This window comes from Lissotriton helveticus, chromosome 3_1, assembly GCF_964261635.1.
Source record: "Lissotriton helveticus chromosome 3_1, aLisHel1.1, whole genome shotgun sequence".
NCBI lineage: Eukaryota > Metazoa > Chordata > Amphibia > Caudata > Salamandridae > Lissotriton > Lissotriton helveticus.
This window is the reverse complement of record NC_136061.1, coordinates 1,092,591,364-1,092,603,971: the sequence shown is the minus strand read 5'-3', so window position 1 is coordinate 1,092,603,971 and position 12,608 is coordinate 1,092,591,364. Positions and strand designations below refer to the sequence as shown.

The following is a 12,608-nucleotide window of genomic DNA, read 5'->3' as shown; positions in this document are numbered from 1 at the left end:
ATACATATTCTATTCCCAAAACAACAGTCATTTAGCTTTCGTGATTTTAAATGGTTAAATGATTTTGCTCGTCAGAGACTGACATCTCTCAGATGTTTATAACAATGAGACACATTGTTTGGGTCTCCCGGTGTGATGCAGTCAATTGAATTTGGCATTATAATCAAGCGTGACGGTTGGCGGATGACTAACAAACTCAGTTGAATAGTGAGAGGAAAACTTGCCCTTGTATTCTGTACAATTGCTCGTGTGATGTGTGTTTCTCTTCGTGATAATTTCTGAACAATTTATTCCAGCCTCCAGAAAATCCATTGTTTGGTCACCAAGAGCATTTGCATGAATGTTTTTGTTATGTGAAAGAAAAATGTTTGTTAACTTATGAAAAAACTTATGTGATTACTTATGTAATCACTTATGTGATTTGGTATATCACATGCATGCTTCGTACTTGCCATAACTTCAGTATTTGTAAGATAATGCTCTGTCATTCAAACATTTTTAGGTTGCATATGTGAAAGGTGTGAATTTTAATATTTGTTTTCCTTTTAATATTCAGATGTTGAAACATGGCCGTGCTGGTGTTCCAATGGAAGTTATGGGTTTGATGCTTGGAGAATTTGTTGATGATTACACTGTCAGGGTGATTGATGTATTTGCGATGCCACAGTCTGGAACGGTGAGTACCCCCTGAAAGTAATTGACTATGCTACTCAAATAATCACATAGCATTTTATATTTCATGATTTTAAAGGTACATCAATTGATAACTAGAGAAGTAGCCTTTGCTGAGTTAGATACAATTATTTATTGCAAAAATATGAAGTAATTAGTCTCTAAAATACTCTTTCATCCGAATGTTAAAAGGGCACATCTGTGATTTTTTTTTTCTTTTTATGTTTTGACTTACCTTTCTATATGTGTGAAAATGTACTTGCTCTGAATGCTTCCAGTGGTCTGCAATGACCATTCTAAGATTCTTTTTAGCTGGTGACAGGGAAGGTCCTTTACATTTTCTTAATCACTGGTGACTTTTCGTCAAACCTTTGCACAACTGTGGTTATGACGATTTTACCTGGCTTTTTCAAAATGTTTTCTGCCCGATTCTGTATTGATACTTGTACTGTACTTGTTGGGTCTAAAGAACATTCTAAGTAATAGGCTGATATTTTAATAAATCCTTACCAACATCTGTCAAAAATAAACATGATCACAAGTGTCTACTCTTCTGCTCCAGGAGTTTGATCCAGAAAAGTGTTTATTACCTTTTTGTGAGACTTTCCTAGGGATAATGTCACATGGAAATTAATGTTTAAGTTAATTTTTTTTAAGCTGGTAGTTATAAGAGCTCTCCTAAATTACTTGATTTCTCCTGTAAGCCATGGGACATCTTCTAGTCTAAATTAATAATGATTGGACTAATCCGCGCTAGGTAACCATAATTTTAATTTTTAAAATTTTGAGTGTATATATATTTTCTAAATTTCATCAAAATAAATTGTCTTATGAGAAGATATGGAGCAAAGCAAAGTTATTTAAAGCATTTATGAGAATAACTTAAATTCTGTGGCAGCAGAAGATGTCAGGATTAAAATGTAATCCATAAAATTACGTCTAGTCTGGATAGTAGTGCAGTCTCACAGACTTGGATTTAACACAGGGTTAAAGGGCGAAATCGCAAACACCACTGCAAAAATGTAAATGGTTCTGCTCTTATCTCTTCAAGAATGATGCATTGGTTTATTTTGGAATAGTTTTATATTGTCTTGTTTTAAAATTTTCAAGAGGGGTGTGGTCTAGCGGCCCAACATTGCGGGCCTGGACACCTCTTTGTGGGAAGGCGAAGGACACCTGGTTACCTGCTGAGTTGACGACATGGATGCCGGAGACGGAGGGCGGCGTCTGGGGGTCCTGGAACTCCCAGTCAGGAGGCTTTGGTGGACTCACCTGGTGGCTGGTGAAGGTGGAGTCCCCTCCTCGCCGTACCCAGTGTAGTACGGAAGACACCACATAGTTGTGGCCTGCGGCAGATGGCTGTCCACCGGAGGGGCTCTGGTTGTCGACGTGGGGCTCACACGGAATATCGGCCTGGCTACCTTTTCTTTCAGAACTACACAATAGCATTGACAAGACATGGTGTAGGCCAGATCAGTTCAACACCAACTGTTCCGTCGCGTGACGCAGTGGTGCATCTGGTAGGGGTGGGGGTGCTTTCCTGTCCATGCAGGCAGCCGGGCAAGGTCCCAGTGCAGCTTGTGGCCCACACCCCTCCCCCCTGGCACCAGCCGAGCTAGACCATAGGCCCTGGAGTTTCCCGTCTCTACTCTAGCAGTTGGGGCCCGTGGGTGACAATGTCCTGTGCAAGACTGACCATTTGACAGCCTGGGCCCCGGTGACAAGTTGAGGACGACTGCTACAGCCAGCTGTCGAGGTGTGGACACTCCGCTGGTGACAGAGTCTACCATTATCCTGTGCTATCACTACTTTGCCATGATGAAGGATAAGCTGACTGGCCAAGCATCAAAACAAAGCACAGTAGACCGGTTCACAGGGACCGGCGCTATGGCGGCCACGGGTGACCAGGGTGGGTCCCCCGACAATGCCGCTATGTTTGCTCCGATAACTCAATCCAGAGATAAGCTGGAGGGCAGACTTTAGGCTGTGGTTCTGATGTGGTGTTGCTTCGCCAGGACCTGCGCAATGTCGTAGTGTGCCTTGCTCAGGCTGAAACCAGGGTCTCCAGCATAGAAGATTCTGTCTCCACGCTCCAGGTAAAAGTCGACACCCTAAAGAAGCTCACAAGAGTCCTGGCAACATGTGTGGAAGATGCAGAGGGAAGAGCCCGTAGGAATAACCTACGCTTTGTGGGCTTTCCTGAGAGCTGCAAGGACACAGATGTCATATTCCTGACTCAATGGCTCAAGATGTGGATCCAGGCGGATGTTCTTTCCCCTGCTTAATAATAGAGTGAGCCCATAGGGCCCTGGCTGCGAGGCCTGCCCCAGGTGCCAGACCGCGGCCTCTCATTGCTAGGATATTAAACTTGCATGACAGAGACCCTATCATCAGGCAGGTCAGATCTCCGGACTCGCTTACTTATGATTCCCATTGCATAATGATCTTTCCAGACTATACTAGACTAGTTCAACAGCAGCGCCAGTCCTCTGCGGCGGCGAACCTGAAGATCACCTACATGCTTCTGTTTCCGGCCCACTTGAGAGTAAATGTAAATGTAGTATACTTGTAAAGCGCACAGCTGCCCCAGCAACGGGGCGTCCCGGCGCTGTATAACTCTGGGGAACCCGTCCTGGCTTTCCCTGTGGGATGGTCCCTTGCTGGGAGTCCCCAAGGTGGAGCCAGGCATCCCCGGAATTGGTGGGGCCGTTGTGGAGATTAGGCAAGCTAATGCCCAGAGTTGCCGAGTGGAACCCCTGATTAGAGTAAGCACCGAAGCGAGAATTATCGAGTCCGCTGACCAAGGTCCACGACCCTGCCGCGTCGGGAATTGAACCCTGGTCCCAGGCTGACTTCTGCTCTCAGGCCTGCCGCCTCTAACCAGTGAGCCACACTACTCCACTCAGCTATAAGGATCGTACCATGTTTTTAGACACGCCCGAAGAGGTGTTCACTTGGACCGATTAGATACGCCAGCTGAAGCCCCACATACCTCCACATCGGTACTCTGGCTCTTCGTCTGGAGACCCACGGCAGATTCAGAACAAAAAAAAAGGACAAGTGGTGATATAGATTGCGATTGTCATGGCCTTCCAAGCTGCGCTTTGATGACCAGGCCGGGCCCGAGGAGAGTGAACATTCGATTTTCAGATGTGTAGTGTTTGGCAGAACAGGAAGAGAAGGATGCAATGCTATAGCTGAGCTCGAGGTTTTCAGTAGGACGGTATCTACATGGGTTGTCCCAGTGGTGAAATATACTCTGAACTTTCCGGAATACTCTATACTCAAGGGGGGGTACTTGGGTATCAATTGGACGGTTTGCGTGCCCGCTCCCTGTTGGGGCTGGTGCAGTATGCCTTCCGCGACAGATGCTTCAAGGAAGTTTGAGGTATTGGGGTGGAGGGGGGAAGGGTTTATAGAGCTCTACAATTTTTTTTTTGGATCTTACTGCCCAATCTGAGTTCTTGCAGTGTGACTGCCCAACGTGTCAACGTTCATACCTAGGTGACAGAACTAAACACTGGTTTCCTGGGGGAGGCTCCACATAGTAACCTGGAATGTCCCGGGAGTTTTAGATGAAGTGAAGCGGGGAGCTATACTTAGACAGGTGAAGCTTCTAGGGGTGGATATACTATTGCTGCAAGAAACCCATCTTCTGTGGACTGAAACCACAGGCCTAGCTGGCTTCGGCTTCACATGCATATTTCACACAGGCTTCACTAGGGGTTGGCCATATTGATACATCATCAGTTCTCCTTCCAATCCATTCAGTCGTGGGTGGATGTGCAGGACAGGTATGTGTTTGTACGGGGGAATCATTGATGGAGAACCCTTAGTGATATGCAGTGCTTATGCCCCCCACCCCTTTACCAGACATTTGTGGAACACATAGTAGACATCTGGGTGTTCATAACGGAGGGGTTAGCGATCATACGCAGAATGTTGGAATGATGTGATACACCCTGAGTGAAATCTGTGTAGGCCCTCTGGGAGGCTTGTGACAAAGCGGGAGTCCCATCTAGGACCATTGTTCGGTATACTGGAATGGATTGACTCATGGAGGGCCAATTTCCAATGGAAGCAGGGTATACATTATTTTCCTCTCTCCGTGGTTTATTCTTCAGGCTTGAATATCTCTTCGTTCCCGGGGTGCATGCTCATAGAGTTCATGCCCTGGGTACTCTGATCCTTCCCCGGTGGAGGTGAGGCTCCTGGTATGCATGCAGAGGTCTCTGCTTCCCTTGATGCTATCTCCATATCACATATACCACCTGCAAAAATTACTGCAGTTGGAGGTCCATATATTGGAATTGGAGAGGTTTTGACGGGTGGGTGATGAGGGTGAAGCTCAAACAACTGAGCCTTATGCAACAACTGTGTTAAGGGGAACTTCAGGGCTGGCGTTGCAGAGTAGGATGTATTTGAGGACTTGCCTCCAAGGGCTTTATCAGCTGAGGCTCAAGAATCACTCAAGGCCCCCGTTACAGTGGAGGAAATGGTGGTGGCTGTTGTAATCTAGAGAATAGTTGTGATGTTACTATGTCATGTCTGGAACCCAACTATGTCATAAAATGCAGTGATGTAAGCCTCTAACAAATCGGGCATTCGAGAGCTGACCTTCCTGCTGTACAGTTGGGGTTGTGCGTTACGCTTGAATTCCTGATTAAATATCTACACTGCTACTACTTGTGGAAGTCGTATCTTTTCAACACTGGCGATGAGGTATTTTAGCCTGATTGGAGACAGGCTCCCTTCAACACCAACTCCCCTGTTCACCTGGACTTTCCGATTTTTATCATTGCCCTCACTAACCACCAAGACGTTTTTCCTGTTCTACGGATGTATTGTGAGTACGGTGTCTATTTGAATTGTTTTCTACATTGTGAACTTTTCTGGAGGAGGAGTGAAGGAGCGTAAGTCTGCTGCTTGGCTCACCGTTAACTGCCGCTGCTGAGCCATATTTCAATCTCCCTCGCTTATTCATCGCTGTCTTCGTCTGGAACGCACACTGTACCCATGTCACACTCCAGCGTAAGTGACGCTGTGACTACGCGTTGTCGTCATTGGAACGCACCCATTTTGAATTTCTTTTGTTTATTCGGCTGATGGCAGATAACTTGCTGGCATGTTCTGAAATGGACTGACAGTTATCGATCCCGCACAAGGGCACACATGGTGAGACTGGGCAATGTTTTTACTGTTTTTTGGCAAAGTACAGCAGTGATAATCTATACAAAAACGTTTATATTAAGAATGGACTGTTTTTAATATTTTTATCTTAACACAGCTGTGACAACTGCTTTTGGGGTCAATCTTTCTATACAACCACCCTGATTTTACACTGGTCATGGCTTCCTCTACAAGTATGTCTCACCCACCAGCTTTTTTATTGGAAGAAGGCGAACCGATTCTCCCTTGGAAAAGATGGAGAAATGTATTTGACTCCTATATAGTAGCAGTTGGAGGGGAGAAGTTATCAGCTTTCAGAAAACAAGCTATCCTTCATAATCTAGGAGTGGAGGGAAGGAACATGTACAATAGCATGGATCTTATCCCTGTTGGTAGTGGGGATGGAGAGCCTGCTGACGTTTACGAAATGTCCATGACCATGTTAAAGAAATATTTTGGTCCCCACATTAATGTGGTTTTTAGAAAGACATACGTTTTTTACTAGAGTTCAAGGCTCTGTTGAACGGGTTGGAAGCTATATTGCATCTCTTAAGACTTTAGCAAGAACAATTTGGTGAACTCTCGGATTCACGTATCAGGGCTCAGCTCATGAGATGCACTAATAGCATTCGAGTTCAAGAAAAATTGTTGTCGAAAACCCGTCTTTAATTGAAGCTGTTGCTATTGTAAAAGGTATGGAGAACACTTCTACTTGGGTGAAGGAGATGAGGAAAAACCGGGAGGACAAAAAAGAAGTACAAAGTGATGTCCATGCATTAGTTGACTGTGAAACCTTGGAGAATTACGATAGTATTGCCAAAGTCTCGCCTATTGAGAAACATAAAGTCTTGGATAAAGATGCACGGTCACGTGGTTCTCCCAGAGGGTTACTAACTAAACCAGACCGTGAGAATCGACCTCCTAATGCCAGTAATAGTGCTAATGAGAAACCTTGTGGTGAACTTCCTAAACCTAAGTGTTTTAGATGTGGTAGCTTTTCGCACTTCTCTAATTATTCTTACTGCTTTGCCAGGGAGTCGATTTGCAACAAATGTGGTGTTAAAGGGCAGGGTTTGTAAATCATCATCCTTCAAAACTCGCAACCCTGAGAAAGGAACTGACACGGTGCGTACTGTGATACTGTATTGACCACAGCAAGGATGTAGTTGATGCTGAGAAACTAGTGATGAGTGTTGGACAGGGTAATGGAGAAGTTGATGCTGGAAAAATAGTGATGCCTGAATGTGACATTTCTGTGGATGGCTATGACTTTGTAGTTCTGGCCGATTCAGGCTCACCGTTCACTATGATTGGCAATAAGCAATGGGATGAGATTGTGGAGTTGGACAGTATGACGTTATTGCCACCTGATATAAACCCATCAGTTATGGTGGTGCGAAAATTGATGTGTTAGGATATGTCGAAGCTAACATCTGTTTTAAAGGGAGATGTACAGTTGGTAAAGTTTATGTGGCTGTGAGAGGGGATAATCTTTTGGGATGGAAGCACCAACGGACCTGGGCATTATACTCAATCCTAGTGCACGAGATCCCAAAGACCAGGTTATGTTGGTAGACTGTGAAAATGTTGATCAAGTTTCTGGTTATTTCAAGAAGTTTCCAGAAGTTTTCACAGATACTTTGGGATGCCTTAAAGGGTTTGAACACCCGATTGTCCTCAAAGAAAGAGCTGTACACTGTGTACCTAAGGCCAGAAGGGTGCCCAATATGATGATGGCACCATTAGAGTTCGAGCTCAAAAGCCTCTTAGATTTGGGGATTATCGAAGAAATCGAAGGCTCAGAGTGGTTGGCCCCTAAGGATGGTGGTACCAGCGTGAGGATGTGTGTGGACTTGAGGGGCCTAAAAGAATGGATATGGGTAGATCGCCAACCTCTGCCTAATATTTCTGAATCTCTCAGCATGCTCAAAGGAGCGCAGTTTTTTAGTGTATTGGACTTGTCGTCCGCCTACCACCAGGTGCTTCTTCACAAGGTCTCACAAGGTCTCTAGGCACCTTACCTCTTTTGTGATGCCTCTTGGAGCTTACCGCTTCCTGAGAATGCCTTTCGGGTTAGCATCGGCAGCGGCATGCTTTCAGAGGGTGATGAAGATGGTCCTAAAAGGAATACCCAACATCATGTTCTTTCAGGATGACATTTTGGTCTATGGGAAGAATGAGGTTGAACACAGCATGACTCTCACGTCTGTTTTGGAGAAGTTAAAAGAGAAGGGACTTACTGTAAAGAAACAGAAATGTCGGTTGGGGTTGAGATCAGTTACTTCTGTAGTAGGGGATCTCTGTGTAGAGTCATAATCTAGTGAATAGTCCCGCCCATGTGTGTGGACCCCGGAGCAATCAAAAATAATCTCTTAAATTGTCAAAAAATGCAGACCTGCACAGACACTTAAGAGAGAATTTAAAGACAGATAATGCAGCCTATATCCACTGGCTACACTGTCCAGTACTTCAACTAGAAATTCCACAAAAAATCCACAAACAGCACAGCCTGTCCAGATTTCTCCACTTAGAAAAACTTGCTTTTACCAGCAAAACCCTCTGGAATGATAGAGAGGAAGGAGTGGACAGACAAGCCCCATAGGCTGTCATTATGTGGCTCAGAACAGGATACTGTGCCTTTAAGAGAACTTTCCAGAACTCTCTCAGTATTACAGAATACACAGCAGGTCCCTTTTACTTTCAGTTCTTTTTACCGGCTCCTGCAAGCAGGACCCTGGAGCATTGAGCTCTCCCTTTTCAAGGGTTTATTTGGTGATTTTTCACTTTTTTAAGTATTTGAGTGCTTTCATTGAAGTACTTTGGTGTTTGCTTCCTTGTGTGTGTCTTGGTGCACTCTTTTATTTGTCATAATGCCTGCTTTGTTTGACAAATGCCCCGAGTGTCCGAGGAAGAAGGCCAAATCAGACCCACATGAGGTGTGCATCGTCTGCCTTCCCTCATCTCATGTCCCAGAGGAGTGTGGTATCTGCCAGACATTATCCACCAGGATCCTGAGTGAGAGGATGAAGATCAGGCTCCAAGGCCTGGAAGATAGAAGACTGCAGACACAAGGTGAGTCTGGGCATGCTTCATCTGCCCATGCTGAGGCCTCTGGGGGGCTCCCCAGAGGCAGGAAGACCAGCAAACATCCTATTGAAGCGGCGTCGACGTTAGACGTCGAGGGGACTGACGAGGCCGCCGTCGAGATCGCCGTCGACGGGGTCATCGAAGTCGTCGTCGAGTCATTGACGTCGAAGGAGTTCGGCCTGGCGTCGGCGCTCGCCGTCGAGGCGACACCGCCGCTCGCCGTCGGCAAAGAGGAGGAGGTCGGCGTCGAGGGGATCCTCGACGTCGAGGAGGACGTCGAAGACTCTCAGACATTCGACGTCGAGGCAACGTTCGACGTCGAGATGGCGTTTGCTGTCGAAGGCGTTCGACGTCACAAAGGAAACGCTCGACGTCGAGAAGTCGCCGGTCGCCGTCGAGGAAGAGACGTTCGTCGTCCAGACGTGACTCAACGTCGAGACGAGGGCGCCGGTTGACGTTGAGGCGGCGTTCTTCGACGTCGAGACGACGTTCTTCGACGCCAAAGAAGCGCAGAAGGAGTTCTGGCGTCAGGAGTCCCTCTGGGTCCGCTGGGGCGCCTCGGCGACGTTCTCCAATAGGAGACACTACATCGCCTCCGCCTAAGAAGAAGAGGGAGTCACAGGGCTCGGTGTACTCCGAGGTATATACACCTTCCAAGCCAAGATCGGCTACCCCTCCTCCTCCCTTGCCCAAGGAACCTCCGCCATGGAATCCCACTCCGCCTCCACCTCTGGTTCCACCTCATGGTCATCCTCTGCTATCTCCTCAAGGACTGCCTCCGGTTCCGCCGAGGTCGGTTTCGTTGCCACCATACCGGACGCCTCCTAAGGGGACTCCTCAGCCGAGTGTCCCGGTCAGGCCGCAGTCTCCTGCTCTTGTGAGACCTGCGGAGCGTCCGAAGCCGAGGAAATCGCGCTCTCGTTCCGGAGGGAGGGAGAGATCACGGAGTCATCGACAAGATCAAGGCGACGCCACAGGAGGCGCAGATCGAGATCCCACACGGGCTCTTCTGGGACCAGGGACTACTCGCCGACTCTGTCGGAATCCCCGGGGACGAAGGTGTTGCCAGTGGACGACATCGTCTCATTCCAAGATGTTCTGCTGAGGGGTGCGGCTAAGTTGGGCATCACGTTGACGGTGCCCACTCCCACGACGTCCGTGATTTTCGAGACGCTACTTTAAAAGCACCTGTCTCGGCTGTTGCTACCCCTAGTACCATGATTGGTAGAGCCTGCTCAGGAGTTGTTTCTCACTCCGGCGGTGACGAAGGCGGCTCCCTCCAGGCTCCTCAAGAAGTACCGGGCTCCGGATTCTGACCCGGCCTTTCTCAGGATGGATCCTCCACCGGACTCGGTCATAGTGACAGCTGCTAGGAAGCAGCATGCCACCACCCTGTCGTCCACGGTACCTCCTGATAAGGAGAGCCGTTGGTTAGACTCTGCTGGCAGGAAGATCTGTGGGATGGCATCTACTGCACTGAAGGCTGCAAGTGCCGCGGCTTTGCTAGGGCGATATGATCGAGCCCTGTGGGAATCCCTCCAGCAATTCGCTGAGCTCCTTCCTCGAGAGAAGAAAGAGGACTTTCAAGAGATTCTCAATGAGGGACTATTGGTGTCGAACCAAGTCATCAGCACAGCTGCTGATGTGTCCCTTCTGGCGGCGCATGGATATTGCCATGGTGTCAACCAACGGCGCCACGCTTGGCTTCGCCTTACATCCCTCAAGCCAGAGGCCCTGTTTGGCAAGCATGCGGACGACGAAATGGCCCGCATGAAAGCGGAGGCCGAGACCCTGACGGCTGTCGGGTTGGAGAAGCCCAAGGAGAAGAAGACCTAGCGCCCGTTCCAGAGATGGTTCGGGGCGCAAGGCAGAGGGCGAGGGCAGGCTTCGGGAGAGCAGCAGCAGTTCCGGAAGCCCTTCCAGAAGGGCAGAGGCCAGCAGTCCGCAGCGGCGAACAAGGGCCCGGCTGAGTCTAGGCCCTGAGCGGTTACTTCCCCTACATCCGTTTCCCACTCCGGTGGGGGGGTGGAGCGTTAAATTTTTTCTGGCAGAGTGGAGAAAAATTACTCAGGACAAATGGGTGCTGAATATTGTTTGCAATGGATACAGTCTTCGGTTCACCAGCCCGCCTCCAGCAATTCCACCGGTCAGCTCGCAGTTTCAGCTGCGCGAGCTCCAGGCGGAGGCCGATATCCTGTTAAGGAAAAGGGCGATAGAAGACGTACCTCTGTCTCATAGGGGAAGAGGTCTGTACTCTCGGTTCTTTCTGGTTCGCAAGAAGGACAAGAACGAGTTCAGGCCCATTCTGGATTTGCGACAAGCAAACAAGTGGATTCGCAGAGAGAAATTTCGCATGCTGTCGTTGCATCAGATTTATCCTCGGCTGCAACAGGGAGACTGGCTATGTGCTATAGACCTACAGGATGCGTACTTCCATGTGCCCATTGCACACAAACACAGGAAGTTCCTGCAATTCCAAGTCGGCGCCAATCATTACCAGTACACAGTACTGCCATTCGGGCTGAAGTCTGCGCCCAGAACATTCTCGAAGTGCATGGCAGTGGTAGAACAAGGTGTTTGTCTACCCGTGCCTGGACGATTGGTTGATCAAGGCCTCCTCCTTCTCGGAAGCTCAAGCGCACTTCCAGAAGACGTGCGTTCTCTTGAACAAGCTGGGGTTGCACATCAACATGTCCAAGTCTGTCCCGACTCCGGTCCAGTGCATACAGTACTTGGGAGCCTCCATCAATACGCTGTCAGCAAGCGTGTCTCCTTCGGAGGAGAGACGATTATCACTCCTTCGGAAGGCTCAGGCTCTTATGACCGCTCCATCTACAACAGTGAGGACGGTGTCTTCTCTACTGGGGTCGATGGCCTCTTGTATCTTCCTCACGCCACACGCACGGCTGCACATGAGACCATTGCAGGAGTGCTTGGAGGATCAGTGGGATCAGAGGAAAGGATCTTGGGACGACAAGATACGACTGTCTCTGCATGCTTTTTAGTCTCTGAAGTGGTGATGTTCAGCGGAAAATCTCCTCAGAGGGGTTCCCTTCCACAAGGACATTCCCACACAGACTATCGTGACGGATGCGTCTCTCCACGGCTGGGGGGCGCACTCCGGAGACTTACAGATACAAGGAACGTGGTCCTAGACGGAGTCCACGTATCACATCAATTTCCTGGAACTCAGAGCTGTTCACTTGGCATTGAAGGCCTTTCATCCGTCCTTCCAAACCAACTCTCTGTTTGTACAGACGGACAATACGACCACGATGTATTACCTCAACATGCAGGGGGGCTCGAGATCGCGCACTCTGTCGCAGGAGGCGCAGGCGATCTGCCGTTGGCTTCTAGTCAGAGTACTGACGATAACTGCTACCCATCTACCAGGTCGGCAGAATGTTCAGGCCGACGCGCTGAGCAGACTGATTCAGGAAAACCACGAATGGGTCATAAACGATGAAGTACTAGTCTTCGCAAGGTGGTGGACTCCAGACGTAGATCTGTTCGCCACCGCCGAAAACAGCAAATGCCGAGACTTCGCCTCCAGGTACTACCAGCAGTGGACGCTGGAGAATGCGTTATGGATCAACTGGTCGAACAGCTTTCTGTACGCTTTTCCACCCATTCCCCTGATTCCGGAGGTGCTCATCAAGCTGTCCCAGTCCAGGGCGCGG

At 48.6% G+C, this 12,608-nt stretch overlaps 1 protein-coding gene across 1 annotated transcript in view; it reads left to right on the top strand.

Moving 5' to 3' along the window:
* PSMD14 (proteasome 26S subunit, non-ATPase 14) overlaps positions 1–12,608 on the top strand; it is a 498,726-nt gene that overhangs the window by 217,821 nt on the left and 268,297 nt on the right. Inside the window, exon 4 of the mRNA XM_078681663.1 lies at positions 557–676. Coding sequence (XP_078537789.1) covers positions 557–676 — 120 coding nt within the window. The remainder of the gene's footprint in view (positions 1–556; positions 677–12,608) is intronic.